The sequence below is a fragment of the Piliocolobus tephrosceles genome, chromosome 9, assembly GCF_002776525.5.
Source record: "Piliocolobus tephrosceles isolate RC106 chromosome 9, ASM277652v3, whole genome shotgun sequence".
Lineage (NCBI taxonomy): Eukaryota > Metazoa > Chordata > Mammalia > Primates > Cercopithecidae > Piliocolobus > Piliocolobus tephrosceles.
Window position 1 is genome coordinate 109,768,183 of NC_045442.1, and position 14,498 is coordinate 109,782,680.

A 14,498-nucleotide genomic window follows, 5' to 3' on the forward strand; every position below is an offset into this window, starting at 1 on the left:
AAAAAAAAAAAAAAAAAAAAAACAAAGTTCTGGCCGACGCAGTGGCTCACACCTGTAATCCCAGCACTTTGGGAGGCCGAAGTGGGCGGATCATGAGATCAGGAGATCGAGACCATCCTGGTCTGTAGTCCCAACTACTTGGGAGGTTGAGGCAGGAGAATCACTTGAACCTGGGAGATGGAGGTTGCAGTGAGCCAAGATTGAGCCACTGCACTCCAGTCTGGGCCACGGAGCAAAACTCCGTCCCAAAAAAAAAAAAAAAAAGATTGTTTACACAGACACTAAATATACCGATGAAAACTTAATTGCTATCCACTACTATTACTTTTGGAAAAAAATAAGCGGGAAACAGGTTAGCAATTTCTAAGACTTCCATTAGGTTTAATCTTACAATTAGATGACATCATGTTTTTTGATGTTTTTGTTTGTTTCTCTGGCCTAGCTCATCCTTCCTATACTTATAAACACTCTTTACTTCAGGGCCATCCAATATAAAGGACTATTTAAAAATATACATATACATATACATACACATATGATATATTCATCATCTGCTAACTACTCTCTATGGAAACTGTAGCTTTCTAAAAATGAATGCTTCTTTGATTCTGAAGGATATAAGCTTCTACCCCAAAAAAGTTCCCAAATCCCTTTGTTGCCACAATCTTCACATTTCTGAAAACTTATTAAAAGGTAATTTTAACAAAACATGTCAGTGAAATCATGAGTTAATGCATGTAACAGAAGAAAATATTAGCAGTCAAAAATATAAAAATAGGATCCAATTATTTAAATTTTACAAAAACTGGCCACTGGCCAGGGCTGCTGGCTCACAACTATAATCCCAGCACTTTGAGAGGCTGAGGCAGGAGGATTCCTTGAGACCAAGAGTTAGAGACCTCCCTGGGCAACATAAGGAGATCCTGTCTCTATAAAAAATAAATAGACCAGGCGCACTGGCTCACACCTGTAATCCCAGAACTTTGGGAGGCAGCCAAGGTGGGTGGATCACTTGAGGCTGGGAGTTCAAGCCCAGCCTGACCAATGTGGCGAAAACCTGTCTCTACTAAAAATGCAAAAAAAATTAACTGGAAGTAGTGATGCATGCCTGTAATCCCCAGCTACTTGGGAGGCTGGGGCATGAAAATTGCTTAAATCCAGGAGGTAGAGGTTGCAGTGAGCCAAGAGTAAACCACTGCACTCCAGCCTGGGTGACAGAGCAAGACTCTGTCTCAAAAAACACAACCAACCAACCAACCAACTAAACAAAAGGAAGTTAACCTATGAGGACACAAAGGGATTAGAATGATACACAATGAACTTTGGGGATTTGGGGTAAAGGGTGGAAATGGGGTGAGAGATAGAAGACTACACATTGGGCACAGTGTAAACTGCTTGGGTGATGGGTACATCAAAACCTCAGAAATCACCACTAAAGAACTTAGTCATATAACCAAACACCATGTGTTCCCCCAAAACCTATTAAAATTGATAAATAAATATTTTTAAAACTGGCCATTATATATTTAACAACATGTAAAAAATTTCACAGGTCAATACAGTGAATTCTCTGCTATTTAGATATACAATAAAGATATTCCAGAAAATTGTTTTCCTAGTACTCACAAAATTTCATTTTTCCTAAATTCCACAATGTTCTAGCCACATAGGACTATTTTTTATTCTCTGAACATGCCTACCACTTCTTCCCTTTGCACCTGCTACCCTAGGTTATGTCACTTTCTCTGTCTGGAATTTTTATTTGATCCTTTTCTGCACAGGTCAAATGCCTAATTATTCTGCAAAGCCCTAGAAGCTCTCTTGTATGCCTTACTCAATTCCTGCGACAAGAATAATCCCTCCTTTCATTATTTACCCATAATACTCCATTTGGCCTTATTGTTATGTAATATATATTTTAATTTTCATACATTTATTTACTTGTCTTCCTACTTGAGGAGGGGAAACCCCCTAATTTTATTTATCCTTGAATTCCTGGGGTCTAACACAATGCTTGATACAAAGTAGGCCCATAGTAAATGCCCAGTAAATAAATGTTCCCAAACGTATCCTTTATTACCTATCATCCATTAAGGACTGATGTCTTCAAAACCATTTTGCAATCATTCCTGTCATTTCAGAATTGCATGCCCCATTATTAGGCATAAAGAATATATATGAACAAAATCTTATTATTAACTTTTTTTATTTTTTGAGACAGGGTCTCACTCTGTCACCTAGGCTGGAATACAGTCACACAATCATAGCTCACTGCAGCCTTGACCTCCCAGACTCAAGTGATCCTCGCACTTCAGCCTCTCGAGTAGTTGGGAGGGACTACAGGCGAGCACCACCATGCCCGGCTAATTGTTTTTCTTCTTTGCAGAGATGGGGTCTCAGAATGTTGCCCAGGCTGGTCTGGTACTCCCGGGCTCAAGCAATCCTCCCACTTCAACCTCCCAAAGTACTGAAATTATAGGTGTGAGCCACCACACCCAGTCCATTAACTTTTTTTCTTTTTTGTTTCTTTGCTTGCTGTTCGTTTTTGAACAGGGTCTTGTTCTGTTGCCCAGGCAGGGGTGCAGGGGCACAATCACAGTTCACTACAGCTTCGACCTCCTGGGCTCAAGGGATCCTCCCACTGCAGCTTCTTGAGTAGCTGGACTACAGACGCATGTGTTTCCCCACACCTGGCTAAATGTTATCTTTTGTGTAGAGAACGGGTCTTGCTTGTTGTCCAGGCTGGTCTCAAACTTCTGGACTCAAGTGATACTCCTGCCTGGGCGTCCCAAAGTGCTAGGACTACAGGCATGAGCCACTGAGCCTATTCTAACACTAAGTAGCACAAAACAAATCAACAACAAAAATCCAACAAACATAAAGCGATCGCATATAAGAAAAGCTATAAAAAGGAAAGAAATAGAAAGAAGAAAAAAAGTAAACTTGATAAACAGATACACCATGTTTCTGGAAGGAAAGAGTCAATATTATAAAAATATATTCATCCCTAAAATAGTATTTCACTGTAACCCTAATATAGTCTAAATTGTGCTTTTTTATTAGTCCTAAGTTCATCTAGAAAAATAAATACATGACAATATTTGTCTTACCATGTACTAAAATGTATATAAAGCCATAACAATTTTAAATAGTGTGGTACCAGAATAAAAATAGACACACCAATGGAACATAAAAAAAGTCCAGAAACATACTCAAACATTCAAGAATTTAGTAATGATGGCCGGGTGCGGTGGCTCAAGCCTGTAATCCCAGCACTTTGGGAGGCCGAGACGGGCGGATCACGAGGTCAGGAGATCGAGACCATCCTGGCTAACATGGTAAAATCCCGTCTCTACTAAAAAATACAAAAAACTAGCCGGGCGCGGTGGCGGGCGCCTGTAGTCCCAGCTACTCAGGAGGCTGAGGCAGGAGAATGGCGTAAACCCGGGAGGCGGAGCTTGCAGTGAGCTGAGATCCGGCCACTGCACTCCAGCCTGGGCGACAGAGCGAGACTCCGTCTCAAAGAAAAAAAAAAAGAATTTAGTAATGATTCAAACAATATTTCAAATCACAATGGAAAACATAGATTATTCAGCTATAGTGTTGAAAAAGTTGACTAACCAGGTGGGAGGGGAAAGTTAGGCACATATCTTACCATATTCTAAAATTAAATCTAGGCTAATAAAATACTTATATCTAAATAGTTCCTTCTTTGGTCTACCCTCACTCCTTTTCTACTTGAACACTTTAGTCTTAAAGCCATGAGATGGGGCTGGGCATGGTGGCTCATGCCTGTAATCCTAGCACTTTGGAAGGCCAGAGCAGGCAGATCACTTGAGCTCAGGAGCTCAAGACCAGCCTGGGCAACAGGATGAAACCTCAACTCTACAAAAAAATACAAAAAACTTAGCCAGGTGTGATGGGTACGCCTGTAGTCTCACCTACTTAGAGGGCTAAAAAGTGGAAGGACTGCTTGAGCCCAAGAGGTCGAGGCTGCAGTGAGCCAAAACTGCACCACTGCACTCCAGCCTGGGAGACAAAGTGAGACCCTGTCTCAAAAAAAAAAAGGCCATGAGGTGGGTTCAAGCATAGTAATTATCCATGCTAGGGAGGAGGGGGCAGTCCAATACAAGTATAAGAGCCTGAGTAAGGTTGGCTCGCCTAAGGGGCTGGGGATAGTGGTGGGGATAATCTCAGCGCAAGGTGAAAAGATCAACCAAAGTGGAAGTAGTGAACCGAAGCTGAATATCAAATCCCAAGAGGGGTGAAAAGGACTGGCATGCAGGAAAGCAGCAGCAACCCTGAACTGGGTTAGAATAGCATCTGCATTAGGTGGAGCAGCAACAGAAGGTATGTCAAAACAGGAGGATGATCAAATAAGTAAACTATTAAAAATAGTAAGAGTCAGGTTTCTGTCTGAGAATCATAAACATGGGGGAAAAATTGAAATGAACCCTGTTTTGTTGGGCTAGATTTGGAGAGGTTACCATAAGCATATGGAGTTCAATATATAGAGATGGTTACAGAAATAGAGAGGTGTGTGTGTATTGTATATTCACATAATGAATCAAAAGTATTGTGTGACCTCACAGCTTGTTCTTTTTTTTGTTTGTTTGTTTTTTTTTTTTTTGAGACGGAGTCTCACTCTGTTGCCCAGGCTGGAGTGCAGTGGTGCAATCTCGGCTCACTGCAACCTCCGACTCCCAGGTTCAAGCAATTCTCCTCCTTCAGCCTCCTGAGTAGCGAGAATACAGGCGCCCGCTACCATGCCTGGCTAATTTTTGTATTTTTTTAGTTGAGACAGGGTTTCAACATCTTGGCCAGGCTGGCCTTAAACTCCTGACCTCATGATCCACCTGCCTGGGCATTCCAAAGTGCTGGGATTAGAGGTGTGAGCCACCGGGCCCAGTCAATTTTTTTTTTTTTTTTTTTTTTTTTTGAGACAGAATCTCACTCTCTTCCTATATATATTCAAGTATTTATATTTATCTATATAGTGGTTGCGGTAGGGATTATAATTTTCTTATCAGTAAATTCAGTCTACTGAGTGTACCACTCTTTTTTTTTTTCTTTTTGAAACGGACTGTTGTTGTGTTGCCCAGGCTGGACTGCAGTGGCACTATCTCGGCTCACTGCAACCTCCACCTCCCAGGTTCAAACAGTCCTCCTGCCTCAGCCTCCTGAGTAGCTGGGACTACTGAGTAACTGGGACTAGTAGAGATAGGTTTTCATTGGCCAGGCTGGTTTCGAATTCTGGACCTCAAGTCATCCCGCTGTTTTTGGCCTCCCAAAGTCCTAGGATTACAGGCGTGAGCCATCGCGCCTGGCCCACAGTTTTCTACATAGATATAGAAACAATATAGATGTGAATTTATAGTAATATGTATCTCTGCAGGAATGCACACACACACACACACACACACACACACACACAAACACACAGACACATTTCCTAGCCATACTGACTGAGAGTAGCAATAACCCATACCTAGCACCCACTTTGGCTCCTAAATATTATTCTCACCTAAAAGAAATCAAGGCTCCTCAGAGAAATGGTGATTTCAGAACTACAGCAGGAATAATACAAGATGAGCTTAGATTATACTGCTGTGTCAGAAGTAGAGAAATGCTTCTCTGAAATGATAGGTCAAAAGACATAGAAGTCAGCTTAAAGAGGTCCCACCAGGCAAACCTGAGACAGTATGAACATCAAAAGAAATGACATTAGTGGAATATGACTTATTAAAATAAAATAGCATAAGTCCATACTAATAGAAATACTAGGGAGTAAAGAAAGCTTCACCTTACAGTGGAATGTCAACTGATGAATGTAAAAAGAAAGGGTGAAATTAGAAAACCACTAGTTGCCATCAATCCTAGTCATAAATTAGGTCAAGAGACATCAATGAATGCTAAAATTAGTGAGGAAAAGGCACAAGGAACAAGATGTTTATATACGAAGTACTTCCCCCACAAAATCCACACTGACTATGAAGAGAAAAAAGATTAACCTCACAGTGGAGAAACCTGACAGACACACCTTAACCAAGTGATCAAGGAAAAACTGAAATCACGTACCACCTGATAGGATGCAAACAAAAGAACACAGAATCATACATGTGAAACTCCTGCTAAAAACATAACTGTATTTAATCATGATGAAACATCAGGCAAATCCAAATAAGGGGTCATTCTACAAAGTAACTGGCCTGTTATATTTAGAAGTATCAAAGTTAGGAAACTCAGGGAAAGACTGAGTTACTATTTGAGACTTAAAAAGACCAAAGAGGCCCAGGTGGGGTGGCTCACGCCTGTAATCCCAACACTTTGGGAGGCTGAGGCAGGCAGATCACTTGAGGCCAGGAGTTCAAGAGCAACCTGGCCAACATGGCAAGAGCCTGTTTTTACTAAAAGCACAAAAAAATTAGCTGGATGTGGTGGTGCAAACCTATAATCCCAGCTACTAGGGGGCTGAGGCACAAGAATCACTTGAACCCAGGAGGTGGAGGCTGCAGTGAGCCGAGATTGCACTACTGCACTCCAGCCTGGGTGACAGAGCGAGACTCTGTACAAAAATAAAAATAAATAAAAAGGCCAAAGAGTCAAAATGCAGCTTGTGATTCTTTTGCTATAAAGAATATGTCTACAGAAACATGAATGGGTTCCAAAGATCAGACAGTAATAATGTATCACTATTAATTTCCTTATTTTGATGGCATATTGTATATTCCCAAGAGAATATCCTTCTTTATGGGAAATTCTGAAGTACTGAGGGGCGACAGCATATTATATTGGTAAGTTACTCTCAAACGGTTTAGGGAAGGAAGAGTTCTTTTGTACTATTCCTGCAACCTGTTTGTAAGTTTTAATGCTTTTAAAATTAAAAACAAAAACAAGGTTTTTAAAAATGAACTTCCAAAGCACTAAAAAAAACCAAAAAGTACATTAGTATAAAGATTTTCTGGCTGGGCGCGGTGGCTCAAGCCTGTAATCCCAGCACTTTGGGAGGCTGAGACGGGCAGATCATGAGGTCAGGAGATCGAGACCATCCTGGCTGACACGGTGAAACTCCGTTTCTACTAAAAATACAAAAAAAAACTAGTTGGGCGAGGTGGCGGGCGCCTGTAGTCCCAGCTACTCCGGAGGCTGAGGCAGGAGAATGGCGTGAACCCAGGAGGCGGAGCTTGCAGTGAGCTGAGATCCGGCCACTGCACTCCAGCCCAGGAGACACAGCAAGACTCCGTCTCAAAAAAAAAAAAAAAAAAGATTTTCTTTGCATAGCATCAAAGGCAGAAACAATAAAGAGTATTTGCATAAATGACCTCAAAAATGTAAACTTCTGCATTAGAAAAAATTAACCTGCTAGAATCCCAACAACTATGAAAATGTAATAAAATTAAAAACCAAACGTTAAATTATGGGAAAAAACACGCACAACAAATATATAAGACAAAATAATATGATCTCTAAAACACTTTGTAAAAAAAAGTACAATATTAAAAACAAACAGATATGGAAAGGTCAATTAACATACATGAATAATCTTCAAAAAAAAATACTTTAAAATAATTAACCTTACCAGTACTCAAATAAACTCATTCAAACATTTTAATATTTTTTTTACTAGAAAGAATAGCAAAGTTTTTAAAAGGGTAACACAGTGTACCTAACATAATATAGAGTTATGAGCAATCTCACATATAGCTAATACACGGTAACTTCTAGAGGACAATTTCACACAATGTATTTACTGAAGCTTCCAAAATGTCCACACACTTTTACACAGATGCTAGCAGTGTATACTAAATGCCAGACACCAAACTAGGCCCTTCAACCACAAAGGGTTGCTTAATTAAATTTACAGTTTGTTAAATCTCATGATATTCTGTATTACAGACTAAGTATCTATTAAAAATACAGCAGAAACACAATTTATTGACACACAAAAGATGCTGTGTAAGTTTCAAAAGCAAACAAAAAATATAAGCAAAAACAATTCAATTTTTTTGTAAGTATATACTATAAGCAAAAATACACAGGAAAAAACCTGGATGAGCTTGAATAAGATTATGAATGATTTTTGTCTTATATTTATTTACTTGTATGTATTTTCAAGTTTTTAAAATAAATATTAATTACATAATAAAAAGTTTTTTTACACAAAAACATTTAAAATCTTAAAGCTGGCTGCTATTTCTTCCAAGGATGGAATGTGTACCTTCAATTAAATAGTAAAACTATATCTAAAGGCACATTGGGTAATAGTGAAACCTAAAATGGAGAGGAGAATAAAACAATAATATATATGTACTAAATGAAGAAAAATATACAGGAAAAAAGCAAACTTTTTTTTTTAAGGTCAACAATAAAAACCATATCTTGGGGTACAAATAACTTTGGCAGGGGAGACAGGTAACATTCTAATATAGGACTGTTTTTCAAAAAAGAATGTGATACATTATAATGAATATTATGCAAAATAATAATTCAAATTTAACAGACTCTTGATAATTGAAAGAACAAAAGAGGTAGATAATTCATAAAGGGCCCATCTCTAAGGATTAAAATATCCTGTAAATTGTAGAATACTAAATACCTAGGTTACTATAAAAGGTAAGACAGTTTTGCTTGCTTTGTACTCCTGTGACCTTAGTAACATATTAATAACATTTTAATAACCGTAGTTTGGTGTAGTAATTTTTTTTTCCAAATCTCCCCTAAATTTGATGGAGACCTGTAATTTTAAAAACACAAAAACTTCCTAATTCCCAGCAGTGATATTCAAACAGTAATAAAATAATATCCACTGTACCTTATTATAACGATCATGCGGAACAGACTGTAAAACAATTGGTTCCATTGTGGAAACATTGGCAAATTGTACCTCTGGAATATACAGGGCACAAACCACATGGGCCCAACCTAAAAATAAATAAATAAATGTCATACTTTCAGTTTTATCAAAAGCAAATTAACATCATTAACTTCCTTAACAGATGCCTCAAATGTCTGTTGAAACAAACACACAACAAGGACATTAACAAATTCTCATTGCTGTCTTACTTCCATTGCTTGAGAATACTCAAACCACTACTAAAAAAAAGCATTCTTAATCATTTCCCCAGTTATGATGTACAGTAATATAAATAAAGGGAAACATTCATAAATTCAGATGTCGGCACTAACACTTCTTATATAGGCGACCAAATATTCACATCAACACTACCTCTGAGAACCACTATAAAAGGAGTTTTTAAAAGTTTAATACTTATGATAAAATTTAATAATCAATCATTTTAAATGTCAACATCAAATTATTTTTATCTTAGTGTCAATATTTTTAATATTAGTAATAGCAATCATTTCACTATTTTAATTTGAAATGTGTTAAATTTCATATTAAATATATATGTATATATATTTTTTGAGATAGAGTTTCACTATTGTTGCCCAGGCTGGAGTGCAATGGTGCGATCTCGGCTCATTGCAACCTCCGCCTCCCGGATTCAAGCAATTCTCCTGCCTCAGCCTCCCAACTGAAGGTATTAAAGATAGGAGTTTCTGGGCTAAAACTGGAAGAGAATGAAAGTCCTAGGTATAGTTTTTGGCCTCTTTTGCCCAGGGAACATTTGTCTATTTCAGAGAAAGCAGTGGTGAGGATGAAGGGAACTTTTTTTTTTTTTTTTTTTTTTTGAGAGAGAGTTTCACTCTTGTGGCCCAGGCTGGAGTGCAACGGTGCAATCTCGGCTCACTGCAACCTTTGCCTCCCAGGTTCAAGCAATGCTCCTGCCTCAGCCTCCCAGGATTACAGGCATGCACTACCACACCTGGCTAAATTTTGTATTTTTAGTAGGGGTGGGGTTTCTCCATGTTGGTCAGGCTGGTCTTGAACTCCCGACCTCAGGTGATCCACCCAACTCAGCCTCCCAAAAAGCTGGGATTACAGGCGTGAGCCACTGCGCCCGGCCTGAAGGTTACTTTTGACAAACTCAGAGGCCTAATAGTACAGGGATGTACATTCATAAACAACCAAGAGAAAAAGGGAACAAGTAAACCCCTCTCCTTTCAGATGCAACACTGAAGGGCAAACCAGGGGTAAGAATACGCTAAAATTACACAGACCCTCAAAGAAACTACACCAGGGCTCTGACCATCTCAAAATCTGAAATTTGACCAAGATAATCTTAAATTACAACCCCTAAGGCACCAACCAGATGCAAATATACATCTATCCTCTCTAAAAGAAAATAGTATCATCTTGGCTACAGATAATTTCTACCCTTTTTTTTCCTGAGACAAAGCCTTGGTCTGTCACTCAGGCTGGACTGCACTGGCATAATCTCAGCTCACTGCAACTTCCTCCCAGTTCAAGCAATTCTCCTGCCTCAGCCTCCCAAGTAGCTGGGATTGCAGGTGCCCACTACCACAGCTGGCTAATTTTTGTATTTCTAGTAAAGACGGGGTTTCATTATGTTGACCAGGCTGGTCTCGAACTCCTGACCTCAAGTGATCCGCCAGTCTCAGCTTCCCAAAGTGGTGGGATTACAGATACAAGATGCCACACCCAGCCTAAACTTTCTTAATTACATATAATTTCCAGCACAATAAGTACCAAACACATGACAGACAAGACAATATGAACAAAAATAAGGAGAAACAAGAAAATCAAAACAGATCAGTATTTGAGTTATCAGATAAAGATTTTAAAGTATGCTTACTATGATCAAGTACACACAAGACAAAATTCTAAATTGATGCAAAGAACTGAAAACTATAATACTAAATTAAAATTCCACAAGTAAAGCGGAAATTTAGAAATCAGCCAGGCACAGTGGCTCACATCTGCCACCGCCCAGTACTTTGGAAGGCTGAGGCAGATCGCTTGATCAGGAGTTCAAGACAACCCTAGGCAATAAAGTGAGACCCCATCTCTACAAAAAAAAATAATGAGCCAGGTGCGGCGGCATGCACCTATAGTCCCAGCTACTCAGGAGGTTAAGGTGGGAGGATTGCTTGAGCCCAGGAGTTGGAGGTTGCTGTGAACTATAATTGTGCCACTGCAATCCAGCCTGGGTGATAGAGACCCTATCTCAAGAAAAAAAGAAAAAAAATCAATGGGTGGGATTAACAATGGTTTAGACATGGATGAGAAGAGAACTAGTACGAACAAAACAGGTCAGAAGAAATCCAGAATGTTAGCACAAAACACAAAAGCAAGAAATACAAAAAATGGAACAAGACACATGAAAAATGTAATAGGCAGATGGGTCTAACACACACGTAATCAGAGTCTCAGAGAAATATAAGAGAGAAAATGGCATGAAAGCAGTATCTGAATTGATAATACCTAAAAAATTTCCAGAACAGAAGACCCAAAGCCACTGACTGAAGAACCACTATAAATCAGAGTAATATAAGATATACACCAAGGGACATTAATAAAACTACAGAAAACTAAGGGAAAGAAATGAAAATCTTAAAGACAAAAGGCAAATTATCAAACAAAAAACTAGGTAGCTAAATAAAGCCAGAAAACATTTTTTTTTAAAAAGATTTCCGCCAGGCGCGGTGGCTCAAGCCTGTAATCCCAGCACTTTGGGAGGCTGAGATGGGTGGATCACGAGGTCAGGAGATCGAGACCATCCTGGCTAACCCGGTGAAACCCCGTCTCTACTAAAAAAATACAAAAAAAACTAGCCGGGTGAGGTGGCGGGCGCCCGTAGTCCCAGCTACTCAGGAGGCTGAGGCAGGAGAATGGCGTGCACCCAGGAGGCAGAGCTTGCAGTGAGCCGAGATCCGGCCACTGCACTCCAGCCTGGGCGACACAGTGAGACTCTGTCTCAAAAAAAAATAAAATAAAATAAAATAAAAAAATAAAAATAAAAAAAGATTTCCATTAAAGGGAACACCAAACAATTTTCCTTGAGTAATAGGAAAATGATTCCAGAAGGAAGTTCAGAACTGAAGAAAAATATAAAGAGCGATAAACATGTAGGTACATTTAATATATGATGAACATATGGAACAATAATGCCTTCACACTCATTTACAATACAAATGACCATTAAATATTAAAAGACTGGAAAGGTTTGTGAATGTACGCAGCTTTCGTATAAAACTATAACAAAGATTGGAAAAGGAACAGATAAAAGAAGTCCATATGGTTTCATTCTACATTTCGTGTTAAGTGATACATACACACAGGCCGGGCGCGGTGGCTCATGCCTGTAATCCCAACACTTTGGATAGCCAAGGTGGGCAGATCACTTGAGGTCAGGAATTTCAGACAAGCCTGGCCAATATAGCGAAACCATGTCTCTACTAAAAATACAAAAATTAGCTGAGTGTGGTGGTGTGTGCCTGTAGTCCCAGCTACTCAGGAGGCTGAAGCAGGAGAACTGCTTGAACTCGGGAGGTGGAGGTTGCAGTGAGCCGAGATAGTGCCACTGCAGTCCAGCCTGGGCAACACAGCAACAGTCCGTTTCAAAAAGAAAAAAAAAAAAAAAGTGGTACACTCAGTAGACTGAATTTACTGATAAGAAAATTATAATCCCTACCACAACCACTATATAGATAAATATAAATACTTGAATATATATAGGAAGAGATATAGCCAAGAAGGCAATTTAAGGCAATTTAATATAATTAATTAAATTTACATGCAATACTAACCAGTTGCATTGTTAAACTGACTAAAATACAGCACTAAAAAATAATCACAGAAAGAACAAAGAGAAATAAGAAATAAGAGGGAAAATCAATGTTAAGAACAAATAGCAGACTTCTACTTCTGTCCAAGATAGACTAAGATGTTCAAGAGAAAGCCACAAGGGAAACTGGAAAATGTCTTGAACGGAATGGCAACAAACATGAAATTTATCAAAACTTGAGATGTAGGCTGGGGGCAGTGGCTCACGCCTGTTAATCACTTGAGCTCAGGAGTTCGAGACCATCCTGGGCAACATGGTGAGACCCTGTCTCTACAACAAATACAAAAGACATTCGCTGGATAAGGTGGCATGCACCTGTACTCCCAGCTACTTTAGGGCCTAAGGTAGGAGGATCGCTTGAACCCGGGAAGTCGAGGCTTCAGTAAGCCGGGATCACACCACTGCCCTCTAGCCTGGGTGACAAACTAAGGCCCTGTCTCAAAACAGTAACAACAGCAGCAAAAACAACAACAACAACAAAAACAAAAAAACACAACTTCTGGGATTCAATAAAAGCAATAGAGAACAACTTACAGCATATATATTTTCATTAGAAAAGAAAATCTAAATTAAAAGACCTAAGGTTCCACCTTTATAAGTTAGAAAAGAAGAGGAATATATAACACATAGTAAGTAGTAGGAAGGAAATAATAGAGAGCAGAAGTTTAACAAAATAGAAAACAGGGAGATGAAATAAAAATTAACAAAGCCCAAAACTTTCTTTAAAAAGGTCAACAAAATTGAACAATTCTATTTGGACTGGTCAAAAAAATAAAAAATAAAAACAAAGAAAAAACCAGAACACAAATCACGAACATCAAGAATAACAATGAGGTAATTACTGCCAATGCCAGCAAAATTAGCAAAATAATAATAAAGTACTATTGGCGGCCAGGTGTGGTGGCTTGCACCTGTAATCCCAGCACTCTGGGAGGCCAAGGCAGGTGGATCACCTGAGGTCAGGAGTTCAAGACCAGACTGGCCAAAATGGTGAGATCCTATCTCTACTGAAAACACAGAAATTAGCTGGGCGTGGTGGTGCCTGCCTGTAATCCCAGCTACTCGAAGGCTGAGGCAGAGAATCACTTGAACCCAGGAGGTGAAGTCTGCAGTGAGCCGAGATCGTGACACCATTGCACTCCAGCTTGGGTGACAAAGCAAGACTCCATCTCAAAATAATAATAATAATAATAATAATAATAATAATAATAATATAATAATACTATTGGCAACGTCAGTCCAACAATTTCAGCAACTTATACAAAGTAGTCAAATTTCTTGGAAAAATAGAGCGCACCAAAATTGACTTAAGTATACAAAAATAGGCCAGGCCCAAGGGCTCACGCCTATAATCCCAACACTTTGGGAGGATCAGGCAGGAGGACAGCTTGAGCCCAGATGTTCGAGACCAGCCTCGGCAACAAAGCGAGACCATTTGTCTCCACAAAAAATACAAAAAGAAAAAAATATTAGCCAGGCATGGTGTGCCTGTGGTCCCACCTATTCAGGAGGCTGAGGCAGGAGGATCACTGGAACCCAGTAGTTTGAAGCTGCAGTGAGCTATGACTGCATCACTGCACTCTACCCTCGGCGACAAAGAGGAAGAGGAAGAGGAAGAAGAGGAAGAAGAAGAGGAAGAGGAAGAAGAAGAAGAGAAGAGGAAGAGGCAGAGGAGGAAGAGGAAGAGAGGAAGGGAAGGAAGGAAGGAAGGAAGGAAGGGAAGGAGGGAGGGAGGGAAGGAGAAAACGGAAAGGGGAAAAAGGGAAAGGAAAAAGGGAAAGAAAATAG

General features: G+C 39.4%; 1 protein-coding gene across 9 annotated transcripts in view; it reads right to left on the reverse strand.

Annotated features, from left to right (window-relative positions):
- MLLT10 (MLLT10 histone lysine methyltransferase DOT1L cofactor) overlaps positions 1 to 14,498 on the reverse strand; it is a 213,732-nt gene that overhangs the window by 141,827 nt on the left and 57,407 nt on the right. For all 9 annotated transcript variants that reach the window (XM_023223168.2, XM_023223165.2, XM_023223164.1 and 6 more), the window contains one exon: positions 8,813 to 8,922. In XM_023223168.2, coding sequence (XP_023078936.1) covers positions 8,813 to 8,922 — 110 coding nt within the window. The remainder of the gene's footprint in view (positions 1 to 8,812; positions 8,923 to 14,498) is intronic.